General features: G+C 39.7%; 2 protein-coding genes across 2 annotated transcripts; one reads left to right on the top strand and one right to left on the bottom strand.

The window, feature by feature from the left end:
- The first annotated feature begins 623 nt into the window (after positions 1–623).
- Positions 624–5,517, top strand: LOC117989850 (cyclin-dependent kinase 7-like). The gene is given in 8 exon segments (XM_034977244.2): positions 624–910; positions 1,018–1,186; positions 2,198–2,332; positions 2,784–2,949; positions 3,293–3,470; positions 3,962–4,134; positions 4,655–4,712; positions 4,714–5,517. Coding segments are annotated over 8 exon segments (1,026 nt in total). The 5' UTR covers positions 624–856; the 3' UTR covers positions 4,807–5,517.
- On the bottom strand, positions 5,461–26,007 carry LOC117990019 (tubulin polyglutamylase TTLL13-like). The gene is given in 20 exon segments (XM_069504329.1): positions 5,461–5,933; positions 6,157–6,222; positions 6,843–6,944; positions 7,644–7,793; positions 9,779–9,922; positions 9,925–9,984; positions 10,404–10,530; positions 15,841–15,936; positions 16,387–16,553; positions 19,108–19,179; positions 19,723–19,876; positions 21,003–21,131; positions 21,786–21,901; positions 23,085–23,226; positions 23,461–23,553; positions 24,051–24,251; positions 24,355–24,526; positions 24,877–24,967; positions 25,683–25,801; positions 25,885–26,007. Coding segments are annotated over 19 exon segments (2,124 nt in total). The 5' UTR covers positions 25,689–25,801; positions 25,885–26,007; the 3' UTR covers positions 5,461–5,897.

Here is a 26,007-nt window from a genome sequence, read left to right as displayed (position 1 = left end):
AGTCAGTCTAATGGAAACAGTGAAAATGGTGGGAAATCAAAAAATAAGTTGTGTATTCCCAGATTAACTAGGGATAAAGTATCAAATACGTTTTCCTAGTTAATCCGATGTCACAACCTATTTTTTTTATTTCCCACCATTTTCACTGTTTTCATTAGATCTATAGTAGACATTTTAAGAGTATTCAATATAGTACGTAGGTATATACATATATATCGAGTTTTGTCTATGACCACTAGATGGCGCTGCTTTCTAAGAAATAAAATTTGACCTGAGATGTACATCTATTTCAGGTATACATATTAATCTATGTATAAATCAAATTACTTTACTCCATATTCAATGTACTCTGTGCTTTACTCTTTTTTTTTGTACACTCATATAGAGATACACTAGTAACTGCACAAAAAGCAAAGAGTATATTATAATCCACAGATATGTCCAGATTTGCAACTTTCGTGGCCCCTCAGTCCCTCTCGCTCAAGCAGATTTTCTTACTTGTGAAATGTCATTTGGCCTTTTTTACTCAATCTACGTCAAAGGCTCACCGTCTACGCTCATAAGGGTTAGAACCCAGAGCCGTAAAACATAAAAAAAAATTGATTGTCAAAAATCAAATCTCATTCAATGTCAATTTGGTCGTGTCGTTGTGGTCGGTGGTGGTGTCGTTTTAAATCTTTTAAATTTTGAATTTCATGTGATTGTTTTTTGAAGGTTTTTTGTGTTACCTTACCTACTATGAATTTTTAGCAATTCATTACTAACACGACTGCAAATTCTTTCCAAATATGCTCTAATAAATGACTTTATACACAGATTTTCTCATAAACCAAGCTTTATCCAACCTAAGGACGCAATGGAAGAACCAATTTTACGTTACGAGAAGATTGACTTCTTGGGAGAGGGTCAGGTACATACATTTGCTATTTTCCATTATTAAATGGCTATGAAATAAATATTGTTCATACTTTGTAAAACATAATGTAATATAATACTCTGTATATTTTACACGTGCAGTTTGCAACAGTGTACAAAGCTCGTGATGTAAAAACGGATAAAATAGTTGCTGTTAAGAAAATTAAAATTGGATCAAGATTGGAAGCTCAAGATGGAATAAACAGAACTGCTCTTCGAGAAATCAAATTGCTGCAAGAATTGCAACATATAAACCTTATTGGACTTTTAGGTAAGTATACTTTGCAGATTGTGCATCATTTTTAGGGTTCCGTAGTCGATTGGCAAAAAACGGAACCCTTATAGATTCGTCATGTCTGTCTGACTGGATGTATGTCACAGCCACTTTTTTCCGAAACTATAAGAGCTATACTGTTGAAACTTGGTAAGTAGATGTATTCTGTGAACCGCATTAAGATTTTTACACAAAAATAAAATAAAACCAATAAATTTTGGGGTTCCCCATACTTAGAACTGAAACTCAAATATTTTTTTTCATCATACCCATATGTGTGGGGTATCGATGGATAGGTCTTCAAAAATGATATTGAGGTTTCTAATATGATTTTTTCTTAGCGCGTGAGACACTTCCAAAGTGGTAAAATGTGTGTCGTCGTCGTCGTCCCCCCCCCCCCCTGTAACTTCTAAAATAAGAGAATGATAAAACTAAAAAAAAAATTATGATGTCCATTACCACGCAAACTTCCACCGAAAATTGGTTTGAACGAAATCTAGTACCTAAGTAGTTTTTAATTATCGTGCAAAATGTCGATAAAATACGATTGTACTACGGAACCCTCAGTGCGCGAGTCTGATTCGTACTTGGCCGGTTTTTTTTTTGTAGTTTTAGCATGCGCAGCTTATCTTATAATCTTGGCTTTCTCTTGGATTGAATCAAGATGTATATTTTAGTGATACAGGTTGTTACCAGCTTCCATTGACATCAGAAATAATTCAAATCTCATGGATTTTATGATTGAATTGTGTTTTTATATTAATTACTTAGGTCCAGTTGCATGACAGGTAGTTAAAATAATGTTACAGTAACTATTCTATGACTGTCATTAAAAGTAAAATAGGTTGTGCGAGGGTTTGTTGAACCAAAATTTTAATATTATCATTGTGGTATGAATACTAACTTGTGCAAACCACTAATTTTTATTGGTGATCAAAGTCTGACATTAACTTTATCTATCTGTTATGCGACTGGATTTTATAGTAGAAAATAAATATTATTTTTCAGATGTGTTTGGACAAAAATCTAATGTTTCATTGGTATTCGACTTTATGGATACTGACTTAGAGATAATTGTTAAGGATAGTAATATTGTATTGACTCCAGGAAATGTTAAATCTTATATGATTATGACTCTGAAGGGTAAGTAAGAATTTTGTATTACTGTCATTTTTCTAAGCATACTACACTATTTTTTATACTTATAATAAACTAGATGATGCCAGAGATTTTATCTTCATGGATTTTTTGAACATATGTGTGGAAACTCTTTGTGATTTTCCAGGATATAAAGTAGTCTTATTTGCCTGTCTCTGAGATGTAAGTTATCTCTATATCTCATCAAAATCTGCTTTGCAGGTGGGCCACATAAAGGTAACAGACAAACATAGATAGACACTTTCACATTTATATTTGGATGATAAACATGTCAACAACTTGTGTCCAATTTCTGAAAATCAACTTCTTAATATAGTTTAAATAGCATGCGCCATTTGGCTACTGACTTAAACCGATTGTATAGCCAGATCTTTTTTAAGTTAAAATACATAATATCTGATATTTAACTGTGTGTTAATGATTTTGTTTTTGTTAGGTTTAGAATATTTACATCAGAACTGGATATTACACAGAGATTTGAAGCCAAATAATTTACTTATCAATAGAGAAGGAATCTTGAAGATTGGTGATTTTGGGTTAGCAAAAGCTTTTGGATCACCGACCAGGATAAACACTCATCAAGTGGTCACAAGATGGTACAGGTAAACTCTTGACATTAATTGAATATAATAGAGACATGTTTCTGAGAGATAATTGAATAAAAATTGAGCAATAATTCAGACATTGAAGAATATCTCATTCATTATTCTCATTGTATGTTTCACCAAATAAAATAGTTTCTAGGTCAAATAAATTATCAGGTAGGAACTGCAGCAAAAAAAGTGTTTTAGTTATATACACCCACTCAGGTGTTAATAATTGACATAAGGAAACTATAAAATAGCCTTTATTGCAGAGTCTGCAGTATTTTAGTATTCAAGAATTTTTTTTGTTTACTTATTGTGCATGAGATCAGAACAAGCATTAATTTATAATGTTCATCAGATCACCAGAACTGCTGTTTGGTGCAAGACAATATGGCACTGGGGTGGACATGTGGGCTGTGGGCTGCATTCTGGCAGAGCTGCTGCTCAGGGTACCCTTCCTGCCTGGGGAGACAGATCTGGATCAACTGTCGCGGATATTCCTAGTATTTGGAACTCCTACTGAAGAAACATGGCCGGTAAGAAACAATTATTGTCTGCAGCGCTGTTTTTATTATACAACTACCTAGCGACGCAAGTGCCAACAACTGTACAAAATTTCAAAATAAACCACGCGTGAATGCATTGAGTATGAACACACAAATATTCATATAGGAAGGTATAGATAGTTCAATCCATGATGACGCACCCCACTTTTTGTCCCAATCGGTTACCATGTAAATGTGCTACGTATTGTGAGAGTGTGAGTTCTATCGTGAGTCGTAACGCATTGATCAGCGATGTGGGCACACACACAAGAATATAAATTAGGTAAAGATCACTCCCCCCACTCGTGGTTTACCCGCACTCAAAATAGTAGGGCGCATCTTCGAGGATTGAACTATCTATAACATAATATTAGCTTGACTTGATTCCCCGTTGGTTAGGCATGATGCAGCCTAGCTGGATAGAGTGGTATTTATTTTGTTAGGTTTTGACAGCTTCCATTCGATAAAATAAACTTATTCAGGGCATGAAGAGCTTGACAGACTATGTGCAGTACAAGATGTTCCCGGCGCAGCAGCTGCGGCACATATTCAGCGCGGCGTCGGATGACCTGCTGCAGCTGCTGGAGAGCTTGCTCGCGCTGTACCCGCCGCGCCGCTGCGATTGCACGCAGGCGTTGCAGATGTCGTACTTCAGGTAACGAGATGGTCCTGGCGCACCAGCCATGGCACATGCTTATATCTGTTTGGATGACCTGCTGTATCGACTGGCTTGTTTGGTATTCATTTTCAAATACAAGGTGGCGAAACATTTTTTTAAATGAATATGGGTGTAATTTACTAATTTTTGAGCTTTTGGGTTGCTGATTACGAAAATGATTAGGTATCATTTTCATATTCATGTTGGCGGAATGACAGAACCACTTTTATGCCCATTGATGAGTAATGACGTTTCTTCATGTCTGATGAATTTGTATTTTGAGTTCAGCATTGAACTATATTAGTACTTGTAGAAGTACCAATTCAATCAAAAATCGTGTTCTATGAACTTGACAAAATGAGTATGACACTGGACATCACAATATTATAACCAAAACCCTTCCTTTGGTAGTAATAGATGTTGTTAGTATGAAAGTACCCTTCTTTCTGGTCTGGCAATTTCTTTCTTGAGCTTGTTAACATTGACATGTTTTAATACAATTTCTTTTCTTTTACAGCAATAAACCAGCCCCTACCGTAGGGCCCAAACTGCCAATGCCCACTAATCTATCTATGAAATGGAATCAGAAAACCATCTCTGAAGAGAAAGCTAATTGATAATGTCGATGGTGGTGCGCTCGCCAAAAGCTTCTTAAGTTTAAGGCCATAGTTCACAGTCCAATTAACTCATTGGCCCACATCTTACATAATAGAACTGCAGTAGATGTTTGGAGATCATAAAGTATAATAAACTAGATGATGCCCACGACTTCGTCCGCGTGGACTTAGGTTTTTAAAAATCCCGTGGGAACTTTAATTTTCCGGGATAATAAGTAGCCTATGTCCTTCCCCGGGATGTAAGCTAACTCTGTACTAAATTTCATCAAAATCTGTTTAACTGTTAGGCTGTAAAAAGCTAGAAGACAGACACACTTTCGTATTTATAATATAAGTATAGATGTCAAATGCTGTTATTTTTGTTATTATCAAGTGTTCGATTGGTATGGAATTTGCGAAATGATTAAAAAAAATTTTTATATTAAATCCTGGACTGAAATTTTTAGGCAACCCATATGCAATATATTTATTGACATATTAAATTGCATATAAAATACGTTTCATCCATTAACCAGCTCGGTGAAGGTCGTTCTATAGCGGGATCCTGTACCTACTATAAGACAAATGTGCAATCAATGACACGAGAAGCTATTTTATTGTTTTGTTTTTTTATGTGCATTATTTTAATGGATTATGAATCGTAATATGAAGCTGGGCTTATCATTTATCATGTAGTGTATGTTGTATGGTACGATAGGACAGGACAAATGATTTACTTAGAAATATATTTTTGGTAATAAAAAAATCTCTTTTATTGCATTTCAATAAAATCAGGTAGTACAATAACTATTCTTATGGACTTCTGCTCTTCCTACTACACCGGAATTTACATAGTTCACAGTTATTTTAATAAATAATGGGACCGATTCTCTTGTACCACAATCTATAAACTTAACTAAATTAACAGGTCTAAATCTAGTGCTACCCTTTTCTGCATGCAACATTATGAAAGGGATAGCAATAGATTTAGACGTGCCATTTTAGTTTAGTTTAGAGATTGTGTACAACGGAATTAGCCACTATGGCTAAGTTTAGTATTATAAGTTAATATTTTGCGTATTTATTGACAGACTCTATTTATGGCGTATTTGTTGAAGCTCCAAGTAAACAAGCTTCGTGAATACAAGAACGACACCAGACACGTCAATTTTCCCTGCGGCTGTTTCTGGTGTTATTTAACTGAAAAAAAAATACGTTTTAGAATTGCAAAATCATCAAAATAACCGTGCTCGAGCAGCAGGCACATTGCACTGCAGATAACCTGTTTTTATATTACTTTCTATTAAAGGTAGAAGAAATATTTTATGAAGTAGGTATTATTTTTGTGTACTGTAAAACTTAGAGAAGAGAATCTATTATACTATTTTTCATATGCTTGTTGCAAACTTAATTAACAACTCACCGTCGCGTCGCCCAAATGTTGCCTGTAATTGCTCGCTTCATCTGTTTGTTTGTTCATTATTTTTATCTGCACACAAAATTTTATCTATTCTTCTGTTATTCTTTTTTTTAACGTTTTTGTCAATTTTGCTGGGTCTACGTTTGCATTTACACTTTCTGTAGGCAAACAGATTATTTCCATGAAGGTAAATCGATTTTCTGTCGATCCGATTTTACAATATTGCTATTACATTGTAAATGGATTTAGAAAAGTAATAATGTCTGTCTGTCAGTATGTCTGTCTGTCTGCCTGCTAGCCTTTCACAGCCCATCCATTCAACTGATTTTGACGAAATTTGGTACAGTGATAGCTTTTATCCCGGGGAAGGACATAGGCTAATTTTTATCCCGGAAAATCAAAGAGTTCCCACAAATTTTTAAAAACCTATATCCACGCAGACGAAGTCGCGGGCATCATCTAGTAATTTATAATAATATTATAAAGAGGAGACATTTGTTGTTTGTGATTGATAAACTTTGAAACTACTATGCCGATTTTAATAATTCTTTCACCATTAGAAAGACGATTACTTAATCCAGAAGTACCAAAGGCTATATTATATTATATATATTTAGGTATACCAAATTTCAACCGATCGAAACCGGGCGGATCAGTTAGTGTGTAATAGACTAAGGAACATTACTGACCTTCGGCGGTGAATTGGACACAACTGATAGACGCCCATACACACCGTACTTCCGTTCGTCTTCGGGTCGTAATGTGCCCATTTTTTTCATGATTAGATAAATCTGTAATATATATAATAAATACATGTTTATTATTATTAATTCACTCTTTATTTAACAGGAGAATAACTTTAATTTTACAACTTCACATCCACTTTACTCTACTATTTACTCTTTTTACAACGTTACATTTACTCTTTATTTAACAGCAGAACAGTTTACTCACATGAGTTTATAATTATGGATGTTGCACATTCCTTTTACACATTAGAATAATTTCATAGTGGTACTGATTCTGAGCACAACCTAATTTTAGAGTATTCGCATCGTCTTCTTACTAATGTAATATGAAAAGGACAGACGCAGTTTGACAGTTTTAAATTTAATTTTTAGTTGATAAAACCCGTGATTTTAGCGCACAGTCGCGAGCCTACTGTTTAAATTTATAGCGTGCACTAAAATGTAGTCTTTAAATGTAAAGTTCATGTTCTGTCCCTTTTTAGCATTGTTAAAAAGAAAAGGATGCAGATACTCTAAGTTTAGTTTAGAGAAAGACAACAGAATCGGTGCCACTGAATGATTAAACTAAAGTTCAGACCCTAAACACATGCAATCGAGTCGAAAACCGTAATCTTAGTAGAGTCACAAAAATGAACAATATTTTGTGGTAGGTAGTTGTAACTCATATGCAGAACAATCTCTACTTTCAATGTAGAAGTATCACGATCCTCAGCAATGTGGAATACAACTCTGAGAGTATACCTGCTCGAGCATGCCGTAGCTGCGGATGAGGAAGTCCCTCTGCGCCAGCTGGTTGACGCGCTCGCGCTCCTCCTTCTCCACGATGGGGTCGGGCTCGTACGAGCATAGAACGTATGGCGGCTTCGACGGTTCCTTCTCTTTTGCTTCCACCTGTTATTTTTATTTATTTATTTGTACTAAGAAGTTTTATAAATAAGAATAAATAAATAAAATGGACATTGTGGCTAATTCCTTTGTACACAATCTCTAAACTAAACTAAAATATCACGTTTAAATCTATTGCTATCCCTTTCATAATGTTGCTTGCGGAAAAGGAAAGCACTAGATTTAGACCTGTTAATTTAGTTTAGTTTAGAGATTGTGTACCAGAGAATCGGCCCCATTGAATGAATAACGTCTTTGTGAGGTCTAATATGCTCTCAAAGGGTTATTACATAAGAGATACGAGTTTACGCGATAGACAGACGTTTGTTACAAATTTTAGGCCGCAGTAGATACATGCGAGCCGAATTGAAATTTATTGCGTCGGAGCAAGAGTAGCTATTTATATAATCGTCTTCACGTAGTGAGCCTTCTGTACCTGCGAGGCACTATTAACTAATAATAATAATAATAATAAATACACTTTATTTGCACAACCACAAGAAGGATTACATTAAAGAATAAAAAACACAGACAGAAGGAAGATACAAAAGGCGGCCTTATCGCTAATTAGCGATCTCTACCAGGCAACCTTGAAGATTGGAAAGTATAAGGAAAATTAGACTGCAGGTGGTGTGTAAGATACTAATAAACATACATTCAAATAACTGATACATACTAATACATAAACCACTAATACATGTATTAAATAATATGTATAATACCAATATACTTATAAAATAGACTAATATATACTCCATAATCGTACTTAAGGAGAAACAAATATGATTGTCGTCTTCAATTTGTAAGATAATGATTCTTCACTGCAGTTTTAAAGGAGTCTAGTGACTTTGATTTCCGTATGGTCAATGGTAGTGCATTCCAAAGTTCAACAGCTCGCACAGTGAATGAGTTGCCATAGAACTTCGTTTTATGACTCGGCGTTTCTAACATTAAGGTTCGGCAGGATCTTATGTCGGTTTGCACTCCAAGAAAACTAAACTTCTCCTTGAGGTAAGGGGGAGTTTTTAAGTGATATAGCACACAGTACAGAAGAGAAAGTACATGCAAATCCCGGCGACGGTGAATAGGGAGCCATTTGAGCTTTTGACGAAATTCAGATACATGGTCATATTTGCGCAAACCAAATATGAACCGAATGGCAAGATTTTGGAGTCGCTCAAGCTTGTTAAGTTGGTTCTCAGTCAAGTTGAGATAGCTTGCGTCCGCATAATCGAGAATAGAGAGAAGGAGAGAATGTGCCAACATAACTTTGGTTGGAATTGGCAAGAGATAACGCAACCGTCGCAAAGAACTCATCGTCGCAAATGTTCTTCTGCTCAACTTTTTTAGATGTACAGACCAGGACAGTTGTTGATCTAAGTGGATACCTAGGTCTTTAACAGAGTCAGAGTAAGGAATAACAACGCCATTAAAGAGGATCGGCGAGAAAGGCCTTGCAAGTTAACTTTTGCAATGTATCCTGGACTGCCAATAACAATAGCCTGAGATTTTGCAGGATTAACGCGTAGGCCAAACTGTCTGCTCCAATCAGCAACTGCAGCTAAATCATTATTAATAACGCAAACAGCAGAATCGAGATCTTCTAGAGTTGCAGAGCGATAAATTTGGATATCATCTGTATACATGTGGTAGAGAGAAGAGATATGAGAAGTTACGGAATTTATGAAAATGGCAAAGAGTAAAGGAGACAACACGCCACCCTGAGGTACCCCAGCCGTAATATCACACCATGACGAGACAACCTCGTCGATTTGGATGCGCTGACGACGGCCTCTGAGGTAACTCCGAAACCAGTCAATCACCGATGGAGCTATGTTAATAGAACAGACTCAGCAATATGTCATAATCCACCGTATTAAATGCATTACTAAAGTCAAGCAAAGTTAGAATTGTGAGCTGTTTATTGTCCATTGCCCATCGAATGTCATCGGTCACTTTGACCAGTGCCTACTAATATATGAGATGCTTACCGGTTGTTGCACTAGAGAAGGTTTAGTGGACAGTTTGCTCTTATCGTCTTTCTCCTTGCGCTTCAGTTCGCGCGTGCGCGTTGTCTTTTCGCTCGTGACGCTCGCAGTGGTGAGCGTCGCCTCTTCTCCGTCCTTTTCCTTCCTATCTCCTCTTTGGACTTCGGTTGCGATGGTTTCTTTAGAGCTTCAGCTTTTGCCTTTGTTTGCTGCAATATGTTGTTTTTGTAACTCCTGACAGTCGTATCTTACCCCAGTTATAAGTTTAAGGCAGTGTTTTAAATAGTAGGTAGATTCCAGTTCGAAAATATCTGAGAAGCTAGTTTTAAATATACTACGAAGCAGCTGAAAGAGTAGTCTGTTTAAATTTTTCACGAAGGGATTCGCGTGATCTTCTGCAAATTAGAAATAGTCTGGGTGCAACCCTGGTAACGGGTTGCCATTAATAAAGTACGTTCGTATGTGTCATGTACATGTAATGAGTCATGTACACAGAAGCGTAAGAATTTGTCTTCACTTTTTAAAATAAAATTGTATAACCTTTGCTTATCTGGAGTTTTATAATGTCATTGGTCTGGACGACGTTTCCAATGTCCCCGTTAGCCTAGTCCGCAGGGCGCAGACTAACCTGGAACTCTTCGCGCTGCAGACGCGTGCAGTCGCCGCGCGCGCGCGAGGACGCCGTGCCCGTGTACAGCGAACCCGACGGCTGCTGGAACAGACTCGCGTACTGCTCCCCCACCGGGTACACGCGTCTGTGTGCAACACCACATTTATTTTATATCGACCTACTCCATCATTTCAATCCACCACCCGCCCATTTTTGCGAACAGGTCTGTAGGCGACATATTCTACTAACTACTACTAACTAACTACATATTATAATAACATCCAAATTAACTTAAAGTAACTTATTATTATAATTAAAACCTATTACTAAAATTTATCATTATAACTTATAACTAAAACTTATCATTAAACTTATAGTTAATACTTATAAATATTTATATTAATCTAAACCTTAAATCTAAATAAATACACATATATTATTTCCATACAAAATGTACTTGCCGGCCGACCGAAAGCAAAGCTGACCGTACGATTGAATTTTACATTTTGCGATAGTCATTAGTACCTACGACAAAACTAGTTACGCGGTGCATGGTCGGGCGGCCGTCGCGAGGTATCGTTTATAAAATTAAATCAGTGTGTGGCGGCATGTCCCCACAGCGTTACACTTACATTGGTGCATTTTTATTTCATCCAACTTCCGCTTAAAGACCGTCCGTAAACCCTCAAAAACTATACTGGTGACCCTTGGATGATTGCCCTTTGAAGGACAATCAGAAGAATACGCAAAAAGGAAACAATATGTTCGCTTTTGGCGAACGCGTCGATGCCGCGCCGGCGGTAGCAGCGGCCAGCAAAGTGCGAGCGAAAGGCGCGTTTCAACGGACGGACCACTTACAGAAGTTTTCAAGGTAGGAATAAAAGTGCCTCCCTTTTACCCCGATGAGCCCGAAATCTGGTTCGCGCAACTAGAGGGGCAGTTTGCGCTCGCAAACATCACCAGTGACACCACACGATTTTATTATGTTATGGGTCACTTGGAGCACCAATACGCCAAGGAAATAAAGGACGTTGTGATAAATCCACCGCCAACAAATAAATATGAAAAACTCAAAACTGAGTTGGTAAATAGGTTGTCGGCGTCCCGGGCGACAAAAATGAAACAACTACTTCGCCACGAAGAACTCGGGGACCGAAAACCATCCCAGTTCTTCCGCCATTTAAGAGACCTTGCTGGCGCCGAGTTCCCGGACGAGTACCTACATACAATTTGGATAAGTAGACTACCTATAAATATCCAGACAGTCTTGGCCGCGCAAAAGTCTGCATCACTGGAGGAGCAAGCTGAACTAGCGGACCGCATAATGGACATAGCAGCCCCAGCCGTTCAAGTCCATGCTACTGCAGCTACGGTGCAACCCGCGAGTAACGATGACCTACGAAAGGAAATATCAGAGCTAAGAAAGCAAGTCGAAGCACTGACTACGAAATTCGGCAATAGATCCCGTAGCTCGAGTAGGTCACGTAATCACCAATCGCAGCGCAGCCACTCACGAGGTCGATCACAGCCGAGTTATGGGAAATACCCAGTCTGCTACTACCACACAAAGTTTGGCAGCAAGGCATTCAAGTGCGTCCAGCCTTGCGACTACAAAGCAACGGAAAACAGCAAGGGCAGTCGCTAATGGCGACCAACGATTGCCCTACCCCTGCTGTGGGTCGCCTATTTGTCACGGACCGGACGACGAAGATTCAGTTTTTGGTAGACACAGGAAGTGACGTCTGCGTCTTCCCTCGGTCCTTACTTATAGGTACTTTTAAACGTGCGAATTACCAATTAAGTGCAGCCAACGGTACGCCCATAGAGACTTACGGATACGTGAACTTTAACCTAGATCTCGGACTCCGTCGTAATTTTTTGTGGCGTTTCTTGGTCGCTGATGTGACAAGACCAATTATCGGTGTTGACTTTCTTGTATTTTATAAGTTAGTGGTAGACTCTCAAAACCAATGTTTAATCGATAGCACTACTAATGTAAGAACAACTGCGTCAATCGCCCAACCTAATTGCATTTCGTCTGTAAAGGTAATAACTGGTCAGTCAACGTATCATAAGATATTGGAAGAGTTTCCGGAAATCACTCGCCCGGCAGGTACGTTACGCATCATACCACACAGCACTGTACATCATATACGCACGACCCCTGGACCTCCTGTCTCCTGCCAACCAAGGCGCCTAGCGCCTGACAAATTAAAAATCGCACGGCAAGAGTTCCACACAATGTTGCAGATCGGAACAGCTAGGCCGTCGGAGAGCCCTTGGTCATCCCCTCTACACTTGGCTCCCAATAAAAACAACGGATGGCGCCCTTGTGGTGATTACCGGAGGCTGAATGCCAGGACGATCCCTGACAGGTATCCGATCAGGCACATTCACGATTTTGCCCACAGCATAGCTGGCTGTAAATTTTTTAGTACAATAGACCTGGTGAAGGCCTATAATCAGATACCTGTCAGCCCCGAAGACATCCCGAAGACCGCGATAACCACGCCCTTCGGGTTGTACGAGTTCCCGTTTATGACATTCGGTCTCCGTAACGCTGCGCAAACGTTCCAGCGATTCGTAGATGAGATGACCCGGGGACTCGACTTCTGCTACTGCTATCTGGACGACTTCTTAATTTTTAGTAAAAATGAAGTCGAGCACCAAGAACATCTTCGCCAGATATTTGGTAGGTTGAAGGATTTCGGTATGCTTATCAATACATCGAAATGTGTCTTTGGCGTACCGGAGGTTACCTTTTTAGGACATCATATCTCCGAGAACGGAACTAAGCCACTTGATGCAAAAGTACAAGTGATCAAGGATTTCCCACAGCCTAAAGACATCCGTCAACTACGCAGGTTTTTGGGCATGCTTAATTTTTATAGGCGGTTTTTGCCTAAAGCAGCCCAAACGCAGGCCCCTTTGCACAATTTATTAGTTGGTGCGGCTAAGGGTTCTCAACCTATCAATCTAACTGGCGATGCACTTCAGGCCTTTCAGGACTGTAAAAATAGTCTGGCCAACGCAGTATTGCTGGCACATCCCAACTTTCAAGCGGAGCTCGCACTAGTGACAGACGCCTCGGATGTCGCTATCGGAGCAGTTCTGCAACAAAGAAAAGGTGAGGATTGGGAACCTTTAGGTTTCTTCTCCAGAAAACTAATTCCTTCACAGCAGAAATATTCCCCATACGATAGGGAATTGCTTGCGATCTATGAAGCGATTAAATATTTTAGACACATGCTAGAGGCTCGACATTTCGTGATCTATACTGATCATAAGCCAATAAGTTTTGCTTTTCACGAACGGAAAACCAACTGTTCGCCTAGACAGTATAGACACCTAGATTTTATAGCACAATTCACCACCGACATAAGGCATATTTCTGGCAAGGACAACGTCGTAGCCGACACCTTATCTCGAGTGGATGAACTTCATGCTCCCGTCAGTCTTGAGTCTCTAGCAGAATGTCAAGCTTCAGATCCGGAATTAGCGCACTACCTTAAAGAGAAGTCTTCTCTGCGTTTACAAAGGACAAAATTACCTGGAAGTCAGACATTCGTGTACTGCGACGTCAGTACATCGACTCCCAGGCCATTTGTACCAAAGCAGCTAAGAAGACAAGTCTTTGAAAGCCTACACTCCCTTAGCCACCCAGGCATCAATGCAACTGCCAAATTAATAGCAGAGCGCTTCGTCTGGCCGGGCATTAGGAGAGATTGCAGGTTGTGGGCACAATCGTGTCTGTCTTGCCAACGTGCAAAAATAAGCCGACACGTGTCCGCGCCTTTAGGCACATACAATTTGCCTCGCGCACGTTTCAAAAATATTCACATAGACATAGTTGGGCCCTTACCGCCTTCAGAAGGTTACCGTTATTGTCTGACAGCAGTAGACCGTTTCACTAGATGGGCGGAAGTCATACCAATAACGGATATTACAGCTGAAACAGTGGCAAAGGCATTGCTATCGGGTTGGATATCGCGCTTTGGCAGCCCAGAGTCTGTCGTCACAGACCGCGGCCGCCAATTCGAGTCAGCTCTGTTCAGCTATCTGGCAAAGATAGCTGGATTCGAGCATAAAAGGACAACAGCATACCACCCTTCTTGTAATGGCTTGGTCGAACGCTTTCACAGACAACTCAAAGCATCTATTGTCTGTCATGCAAACAACAAGTGGACTGAGTCTTTACCTTGGTTACTTCTTGGAATAAGAAGTGCTTTTAAGGAAGATCTGAAAACTTCTTCGGCCGAGCTATTATATGGCGAACCTTTGAGGCTGCCGGGAGAATTTTTTCACTCCTCTGTAGATGGTACAACCGACATTACAGATTTTACGGCCCGCCTACGTTCTTTTGCCGAGAATTTACGGCCCGTGCCAGCTTCACGCCATGGCAGAAACAAAATATTTGTTTTTAAAGACCTGGCGACCACGGATCATGCCTTCATTCGAGATGACGCATCACGTGGTTCGTTACAACCTGCCTACACAGGGCCGTACAAAATATTATCTCGGAATGAAAAAGTTTACACTTTGCTGGTCAATGGCAAGCAGGTAACGGTCTCCATAGACCGTCTTAAACCAGCTTACTTACTGACCGATAAAAGCGACTCCACTCCAAACGAAGAGGATCAGCCACAGGAAAAATGCAACCTTAAAGGCTATCAAACTCGTTCTGGCCGCCAAGTCAAGTTTACAAATTTTTATCGCCCTTGACGGTCTCTGGGGGGTGGTGGTGTAGGCGACATATTCTACTAACTACTACTAACTAACTACATATTATAATAACATCCAAATTAACTTAAAGTAACTTATTATTATAATTAAAACCTATTACTAAAATTTATCATTATAACTTATAACTAAAACTTATCATTAAACTTATAGTTAATACTTATAAATATTTATATTAATCTAAACCTTAAATCTAAATAAATACACATATATTATTTCCATACAAAATGTACTTGCCGGCCGACCGAAAGCAAAGCTGACCGTACGATTGAATTTTACATTTTGCGATAGTCATTAGTACCTACGACAAAACTAGTTACGCGGTGCATGGTCGGGCGGCCGTCGCGAGGTATCGTTTATAAAATTAAATCAGTGTGTGGCGGCATGTCCCCACAGCGTTACACTTACATTGGTGCATTTTTATTTCATCCAACTTCCGCTTAAAGACCGTCCGTAAACCCTCAAAAACTATAGGTCTCACAGTCCCCCACGCTGGACAAGTGCGGATTGGCACACACCTTTGTGAACATTAAGAAGATCTCTCAAGTGTATTTAACACAGTAAAAGGATCGCGAGACATGCTGGAATTAGCATTTTATCGATAAATTCAACTTCAAAGAAAAATGCTTGCAGCCTCAACAATTGACTGAAGTTTCATGAGTCTACAAGTTATAAGCGTCAATAGCACAACAGATAACAAACTGCATCAACTTACCTGTAATTTCCCAAATGCGTCTCTTCCCATTGTATTTGTGTCTGCCATGGACTCTTTTCGGGTTCTTTTTCTTCGGTGGGAGCGTATTCCGCAAATCTAAAAATATTGATACTATTACAAGATGCGGTGACTATGTCGCGACGCTATGACGAAAAAAATTTTACTTGGCTCTCCTACCTATCTGTAAGAGCCTATACGCACGGTCGATAATTGCTCGGCAGCTCAGTCGACGGGCAACTCAAGAATCTGTAATTTATAATGGAAGTTGCCGAGTCTTCCATACAAACTCAGCAACAACATATAAATAACAGGTTCTGTCGACTGAGTTGCCGGGCACCTATCGACCGTGGGTATACATATTTACTCTTATTGCAACACAACCAAGACACAAAATATGCTTGAAACAATGACAATAAAACGAGTCACAGGAAGCCGCTGGATTGAAGCGGCGCAGAAATGTGGCTTGTGGATTCGTTACAAGAGACCTATGTCCAGCAGAGGACGTGAATTAGTTCACGATGACGATGAATGTGAAGGAGCCCTCACTTGTTGGTCTGCAGCAGGCGGTCGCGTATCCGCTTGCGGTCCTCCTCCAGCACGCGCTTCTTGTCGCACTGCCAGATGTTGAGCATGGTGAAGGTGTCAGTCAGCAGCCCCTCCTTCACCTCGCGGTCCAGCTGCGTGTCTGTGTGGAAACTTGGCGAGTGGTTCACCTGAACACATGTCATCGGGTATACTTTGAGTCGCCCGTAAATACATCGAGTTATACTTATGCGATAAATGTTTCAAATTTTTAACTGTTGTTAATGTACGTGGTACATTTTGAATAGAATAGAATAGAATGTTTTTTTATTCATGTAAACTTTTTACAAGTGTTTATGAATAGTCAGGTAGTTTTAATTTACCACTGGTTCGGAACGCCGTTCCCACCGAGAAGAACCAGCAAGACTCGGCGGTTGCTCTTTTTAATTTTTCAATTTACAATGTAATTATACCGTACTATACAAGCCATTGCAGCCCCGTGCATTGCTGGAGCGAGTCAAATCCAAGCTTTTTTATCGTTTACATAGTCTGCGACTGTATAATATGCTTTTTTTAGAAGCATACTTTTAACACATTTTTTAAACTTGTGTAATTTGAAGAAAGGAAGTCTGCTTAAATCACATAATGGTGAGGTTTTTCTTGAGATAGAAATGCGCTGAGCTTTGATAATTGTGGGGTTTATCTTGGGATAATAATGAGGTGGACACCGGTAATTGGGGCATTTTTTCTTGAGTTAATAATGACTTCCTGCAGATTCCGCCGCGTACGACTCGACTAAGAGAAAGTCTTTAGCTATCAGATATGTATTAGTAATAAATAATAATATTCGGAAATGATGCTCTACGAGGCACCCGTAGGAAAGTAGGTGCTTGCCCAGTAACCAGCAAAGCATTATCAACTGAAGTACGCAGTCGCCAATAGGTCAAACCATTCCCATTTCTATATAATTGTGGCGGTTACCACAATAGAAACTAGATGGCGCTGTTCAATCGATGACGTAGTCCCGAACAAATGTACCGCCGATGGTAATCGCACTAACGGAGTTTTCTGCAATCTGGAACTATATATAGAAGTTTCAAGACATAACCGTCGGCCCAGCTGGCGCTACCGAGCACAACCAACCGCTCGGTGGGAGATCTCCCCTTTGGTACGGTCGAGCCTGCACACCGCTCCCGTACATTGGTGACACCGACGTGATCAAGAACGGTCGGACACCTCAACAACCGACGAAATCAAGAATGGTCGCACACTACAACAGCCGACGTCATCGAAGATCAACCGCACACCGCCGCACTCCGCACTGCGCACTCAACGTGATCAAGGGTGATCGCATACACCGCAACACCTTTGGATCACACACCGCAAGCCGACGTCTCCTCCAACTCCAAGTCTACAAGCAGCAACAGCAAGCACATCGAGGCCTGTAAGACGGATGTAGCCACAGCTTCGGGGCACAATGGCTCTGCACTCCATCACCAGCTACAAGCGTCCTGGTCTACCGCTTCTCTTAATGGTTAGCAGCCATTGCCCTTCACACGCCTTCACGCTACAACGCCACCTCTCTTCACTGCATCACACTACGCGTTCGTCTCGGAGGGGAGTGATGTGGCGGTTACCACAATAGAAACTAGATGGCGCTGTTCAATCGATGACGTAGTCCCGAACAAATGTACCGCCGATGGTAATCGCACTAACGGAGTTTTCTGCAATCTGGAACTATATATAGAAGTTTCAAGACATAACCGTCGGCCCAGCTGGCGCTACCGAGCACAACCAACCGCTCGGTGGGAGATCTCCCCTTTGGTACGGTCGAGCCTGCACACCGCTCCCGTACATAATTATTCGTTCTCTAAAAAGAGGCTACCTAGTGAACGGTAGAACAGTAAGTTAAAGCCATTTCATATTACAGTTTTAGTTTGTCGATACTACGAGGGGCGTTCAATGTATTCTCGGTATCGGGGTGATTTGATATTATAGTGGGTAATTAAAATAATATATCATTAGCTAACAACATTATCTGAGGGTATTTAGATAAAATTTCATGTTGATTCATTAGTTTGTTTGCTACCTCCAGTCAGCGACGACGAAAATGACTGACGCGACAATGTTGAAGAAAATCGAGCATCGTGCGGTGATTTTGGCTGTGTGGTGACGATCCAGCAAGTGTATTCGAAAGGATAGTTACAGGTGATGAAACGTGGGTTCATCAGTATGACCCCTAGAGTAAACAGGAGTCTATGTAGTGGCACAAAAAAGGATTTGACCCTCTGAAGAAGTTCAAAGTCACTCCATCCGCTGGCAAAATCATGGCCACAGTTTTCTGGGATTCAAAAATAATACTATTTATCGAATACACAAAAAAAGGTGAAACTATCAACGCAGAAAATACTCAACCACTTTACGCCGTTTGAGAGAAGCAATAAAAGAAGAGGAAAGCTGGCGAAGAATGTGTTGCTTCTTCACGACAACGCACCGATTCACACTGCGCGGCTCTCCAAGGCTGCTGTACGAGAGTGCCCTGGCCCCCACTGACTACTTTTTATTCCCAAATTAAAAAAAGACCTCAGGGGAAAGCGATTTGCTGACGATAATGAGCTCAAGTCCGCTGTAAATGAGCATTTTGCGGGCCAAGAAGAAAAAAAATGTTTTAAGGGAATAGAAAAACTTAAAATAAATAGGTATAAGATAAAATGGGGATGGAGTTTAAAATTAAAACGTAAGTACCTCTAAAATGTAAGGATGGAGCTTGTGATCTAGAAGTATATCAAAACCGAGTATCTCGAAGCAGGCGTGCACCTGTAAAAATATATTAGAACAAATGATTCATATTAATTAGTATAGAATTTATATTAATAAGTATATACGAGACAGGTCGAGATCGCAAACGGGTAGGGACGCTCCGCACACCCAGTGACGTGAGGGTGTGTGGACTGTGGGGGCGTCCCCCGCCACATAGTCATACTCCGATTGCCATCTCGATACTATACATATTAGAGATTGGGGATAACAGAATTAGCCATATTATCTACCTAAGTTCTTATGCAACTATGGTCTACACTTTACACTAAACAACTACAAGACTTAAAATGAACACAAATATTTTAGACGCCATGATTTAATTAATTTAACTAAGAATGTAGCTACTAAAATATCAATTTTAAAGATAAAGAAATGATAGCTAAATTTGGCATAGGTATATTGTAAAACTGCTTTAAGCAATAATTTAAAAAAACATATCAAGTGGGCCGGCAATGAGTTGAGGAGATGATGATGATGACCTTTCCATTGTACAGTATATTATGATAATGTAATAAAGGGCATAAGGAAACGGGAAAGAACCATGTCATGCGAGGGAAAGCACGCGTGGTAGCTGTGCTTGAGGATGGGCCAGGCGGAGATAATGGTCTTGACGATGACCTGGTCGATGGCGTGCCACAGACGGTCCAGGTCTACGCCTTGCGACAGCAGGATCTTGTTCAGCGTCGATATCTTGCTGGTTGACAGAATATTGCCATGTGGTGTGGTTTACACGAAAGCGCTTTTAATGGATTATAGTCCGCGTCAATTAAATGGTCGTTCTTAAAGTTAACCGCAAGACGCACCGCAATAGCACTGTTTAGACGTCAGTGGGGCGCGCGCCGCACCGCACCTCGCGTTCGCCATCTGCATTAGTGTGAGTGCTACATTCGTACACAGTTCACGAGCGCGTGGAACAATACCTGTGCGAGCCCGCACTTGCATCGTAGGTCGGACGCGACTGTTTAACGGCCGGGAACTATACCTACCTAATCATCGCATTGCATCTTATATACCACTAGCTTATGCCCTCAACTTCATCTGCGTGGACTTCACTTTCAAACCCCTTTTACCATTCTCTTAAGATCAAATTTTCAAAAATCCTTTCTTAGCGGATGTCTACGTCAATAGCTATTGCCAAATTTCAGCCTGATCCGTCCACTAGTTGAGCTGTGTTGATAGATCAGTCAGTCAGTCAGTTTTCCTTTTTATATTATTTAGAAGAAAACTAACGAAGAAATAGCCGATATGCGTTGCAATGCAACTGGCGCGCTATCTAGTATCTATCGCTATGTTCTCAAATAAAAGAATATTTATTTATTTACTTATATCTTTTGTACGCTGATGGTACTATGTCGGAAACCTTTATGTCAACAACAACGTTACAAAATTTCAACTCAATCGCATGAATGATATGTGAACGGATAGGTAACGAACAGAAGAGAACGTCGGCGTTTTTATACAAATTGGGCGATATATTATGTACTTGATTGTGTGGCGGGCGTAAATGAGTATACCTTTTTATTTCGAGGGGGAAATCTTCTGAAAGATACCCAATCGGGTTATGTGGGATTTCTACCCACTAAAACCCCCTCGGTGGCCCTCCTCAGCGCGTTTTTGAGAGGCTCCGGGAACACTGTGCAGCCACTGGCGACCTCGAAGTCCTAGCGCCAGGGACTATTGGTTAGACGGATCAGGACGTTGATCAAAAATGAGACGGATCAGGACGTTGATCAAAAATGGGTATACCTAATACAATAAACGTATGTAGGTACGTTTCGCGTGGCAAGTAGCAGGTGGCAAGTATAAACGTATCTGGGTACCGTTTACTGCCCGCCTCGGAGTCGTAGACGTAGGTGCGGCTGTGCTTGTTCAACGCGTAGTTGGTGAGGTGCATAAACACGTTGGTCGTGTTGTTTGCGTTGGGATCCGCGTATCTGCTGGTGGCGAATCTACAAATACAAGTTAACAGCCTCTCAAAGTGGTAGAGATTTTAATGACAAGAAGAGCATGCACTGCGCCAGGTGTGACGTCACCTAATAGCGGTGCCGGCGTGCGAGGGAGATAGCGAGAAGTTCGCTCTACAGCTTCACTCATCCTTAACCCTTCATCTATAATATAAAAGCCTCAATAACTCAATAGCTCAACCGGTAAAGGAGTGGACTGAAAACCGAAAGGTCGATGGTTCAAACCCCGCCCGTTGCACTATATTGTCGTACCTTCTCCTAGCACAAGCTTGACGCTTAGTTGGAGAGGAAAGGGGAATATTAGTCATTTAACATGGCTAATATTCTTTTTAAAAAATAAAAATGAATCACTAAATGTGTTGCTGAGAGAATAGCTGAACCGATTTCGCTAATTCTTCTGTTATAATATTCCTTGAAGTACGAGGATGGTTCTTACAGAGAGAAAAATTTAATTCAACCTCCCCTCAATTTTTTTTAACTCCACCCGAGCGAAGCCGGGGCGGTTCAGCTAGTTTATAATATTAATTAGTATCTGAATGTCAAATTTCAACAAATTTTATTAGTGTTCAAGTCGAAAGAAAATCTGTTTTTTTTTGCAATTTCACAGAATGAGCTAGGTTTAAGAAGTCACATACATACCTGACAAGACCTTCATTATAAACAAAAATCCGAAGCGGATCACAAGATGTGATGAGTGTGTATACTCTAATATCGAATTTATAGCCATCCACCAAGTATGGTTTCGCCAAGTATACCTGTAACAGACAAGTAAGAATCGTAAGGCAACTTCGTTACCTCCATTAGGATTTGCAACCGCCGGCCTTAAATAAAGGACCATGGGCATTTTTGTATGAACTCTGGCCTGATAACCAATAGAGTTCTAATGTATGTAAGTTTATTGCTTCTAATCTACAGTTACTGTAATGCAATAGTTTTATCTTATCTCATGAAACCACTGGGTATGTACAGTCGAGGACATAAAAAGTTTCAATTTTTGTCACGATTTTCTTGTGAAAATTAAATCAATAATGGAGTTCATGCTGTGCTGCATTTTTGGTCAGCTTATCACCAGTGATAACCTTAGAGTGATACCTCTAAGGTTCAACCTAAATTCAACCTTTGCAGTGTGAAACGCGAAGAGCCCGAGCTTGATTGCATGCGATGCAAGTTGAAACATTGTTCTTCTCAGGTATTTAATGGGCGTACGAATAAAAAGATTCATGACGTCAGTGAACACATTATTTGAGAATAACTGAACTACTTATAATTACAATGAATACTAGTAAAAACTGCATATTTTTATGGTACTTGCAGGGGTGATATCTGTTTTTTCCGGTGGTTTACAGGATTCTGCCCATAATAAAAATTGAAGCATGTGATATAAGCTTTCTTTTCAAGGGCAAGTGGTTTTTATTGGATGTCAGCTAACTTGTCCTTTGGAAATCGATACATATCCATATAAAGTTTTTCAGGGGTGCAGATCAGCATATTAAGCTGAATACGAAAATGACGTCTTTTTAAATCCAAGATAGACATGTGTTTTTAAATGAATTGTTATTATGGCTGTCATTTCCGAGGTTTTCAAAACGTGTGTTGTTTTTTGAGGGTATTCAGTGGCCCTACCGCGGTTGTTTGACAGCTACAATGTCACGATCGCAATCATCTCTGATTGGTAAATGCTCGCTCACTATTGGCCACAATGCATTGTTGCAACAAGAATCGCACAAATTCAGCCAATCAGAACAATTGAGATTGTAATATTTATTGATGCAGGTTTTAGACAATCGCCCTACAGGTTGCTGATTGCGAAAATGATGCCTATTATAAAATCGGAGATGGCAGTCGTGTTTTTTAGAGATTCGATATAGATGTCGTTTCGAGGTTGAGAGGTCAGTTTTGTGACGAGCTTCAGTAAATTTTCGTGACAGAAATGAATACCTGACAAATTAGTTTATCTGTGGGTTTGATATCTTTGAGCGATTTAGTGAGGTAGATGCCGCGGCCCTGGCTGCCGCACTCCGGCTTTATTATGAACGTCTTGTTTTTGCGCGCCTTGCTATAGTTAAATGCTTCACTGAAACTAAATTAAAGAATTTAAAATATTATCTACTTGCTATAACAAAATCTGCACTACATTAAAATAAAGTAATAGATAAAGCCATTTAATTTTTATGTTTTTTTTTTAAATCTTAGATTGGAGACGCTCATTGACGACTGTTCTATTCCCAGTGCTCCCCATCACAAATTGTAGGTATATAAAATAAGCTATATATATATTAAGAACACAGACTAGGTTTAATATTATTGAACTTACTCAGCAGGGAAACACCAAGTCTTTGGAAAGAAATTATATTCTTTGGGATATATTTTTTGCATTCTATTTAAATTTCTCGCGAGCAAATCCTTCCTGCAATAAAATCAGTAATGTAAAAAAAGAATAGTTCAATTTGATTGTTTATATACCTAGGTATATGAGTGAGTAGGTACTCGAGGTTTTGAAAGCAAATGAAGTGCATTTTTTGTTTTATGTGTGACAAATAAAAGGCTTTTTATCTCATTTATTTCTATTGTTTAGAATGAAGCCACATGATGCGTTGCGTTGGCGGTGCGGCGCCTAAGCGGTGCCGCTGCGTCATCCTACATAAAAATCGCTGTATCATGCCACACGATGCGTAAACGACGCCGTGCGGCGCCACACCGCACGCGCACCGAACTTGGGACCAGAGAAACGAGGCGGGGAGGGCCGGTGCGGTGCAACGCCATACTTTCTGCCGGAGCGGCAACGCAGTGCCCGTGTAGCATACAATACTGAAATCCACTGCAGTGCAGCGCCGCAACGCACTGGAAACGCATCGTGTGGCCTTAGTCTTACCTGGGAATAAAAACTCCAAGAAGAAAAGTTACCTGCAGATCTCAAGCATTCCAGGGAAATGGTTGATGCGTTGAAATCTTTTCATTTCCTTAGCACGCTCAACGGAAACACTCATATCGGTCCAGTAAAAGTTCCACGCTTCCTCTTCAGAGACTTCCCGCATGCCGAACGCGCTAGAGACTTTGCGGATGGACTCATAGCGGCAGTTCGTTAAACAAATCGAAATTTGTGATCTAAAATATCAATCAGCCTTTACATTCTATCTTTTAAGTTAATTTCCATTTAAATTTAAATTAAATTTTTCATTTAAATAAAATACAATAGTTTCATTCATACCTCTTTCTTTTCTTTTTCTTGCGTGTTGCCTCAATAGGAATTATAGGGGCAGTGCGGGAAGTTGGCTGAGAAGTGTCATCCTCATCATATAGCTTGCCGTCATAACTGAGCAACAGTATTGAAGATGCGTCCTCAGCAGTCTCCTCCTTGGATAGCTGCTCAGTCATAGATTCTAAACAAACATTTTTATTTTGTTTAAAATTTAAATCTCTTCTTCTCAAAACTTCTCATCTATTTGAACAACAATGTCACAGTATCTTCTGGGCTATTATAAATATTAAGTGTAATAAGCAACTGGCTGCAAAACTCCTTAAATGAATGTGAAGCGATACAGCAACCAGGCTCACGAAAACTGGTTTAAAACTAGTTAATACTTCATCGATATAAACAAGTTTGCTACAGACAGTTACTTATAAAAATTCTTTTTCTTCTTGAGTACCACTTACTATTAGTTTGAATTTTATAACAATATTAAGTGGCAGTCTATTAAATTTTTCTTTTGTAAAAATTATGTTTTTGTACCTGGAGATCTCTGTTTAGTTGAGTGTGAATGTTTTGGACAATACTGAGATGGTTGGCCTTCATCATTTAATGAAGTCGCGTGCCACTCCAACTATAACATGTTAAAGATTATTTTATAGATTTATTATACGCGTTGATAACGTCGTAGTATTCACCGGAAAGAGGTTCATTTGCATCTTTAATTTCAAGGTGCCGAAAGGCGTACAAACTTATAGAGATCGTTTTTTTTAGGGTTCCGTACCTCAAAAGGAAAAACGAAACCCTTATAGGATCACTTTGTTGTCTGTCTGTCAAGAAACCTACAGGGTACTTCCCGTTGACCTAGAATCATGAAATTTGGCAGGCAGGTGGAGCTTATAGCTGACATTTGGGGAAAAATCTGTAAACCGTGAATTTGTGGTTATATCTCACAAAAAAATTGTGGTCATGAACTAATAACCAGTATTTTCAATTTTCTAAGTGTGCATTTTCACCTGTGCATTCTAAAACAGATTTTTATGTAATATCATGGTTTTTGAATTATTCTGCAAAATGTCGAAAAAACAAGACCGTAGTACGGAACCCTCATTGCGCGAGGCTGACTCGCACTTTTCACGTTTTTTAATTATAGTCCAGAATGAAATCTGAACATCCTGACCCCAATCATGAAAATCTAGTTCCCACGAGATTTAAAAAAAAAAATCCACACGAAGTCGCGGGCACGGGGCATTATAGAGGTAGTGGAGTAAGTATTTAATAATAAAAAAGATTCCGACGAATTGAGAACCTCCTCCTTTTTTTTGAAGTCGGTTAAAAATAAATCTTACCTCCATTTATTAATAATGTATATCTTTATGTAATTAAATCAAAAATTAACAATATTAGCCCTAGGCATTATCTTTCACAAAATAGAAGTCTTATGAAAAGAAAATGTGGAGGTGGAGATCTGAAAAGAAAAATAATTATTTTAATTTACAAGTTAAACTCGTGGTTTTTAAACAATAACACAACATAATACAATAATAATACTTTGTACTTTGTTTGGACGATTTTTTAATTCATAAAAAATTTCAAAAGTTTATGGGAATGATATTGTTTTTTCCACAGATCTGTCGTTTTTTCGAGGTTTTTTCAGTAGTTTTTTTCTTTTTG

The sequence above is a fragment of the Maniola hyperantus genome, chromosome 17 (assembly GCF_902806685.2).
Source record: "Maniola hyperantus chromosome 17, iAphHyp1.2, whole genome shotgun sequence".
NCBI lineage: Eukaryota > Metazoa > Arthropoda > Insecta > Lepidoptera > Nymphalidae > Maniola > Maniola hyperantus.
The sequence above is the reverse complement of the archived record's forward strand: the minus strand, read 5'-3'. Positions and strand labels throughout refer to the sequence as shown.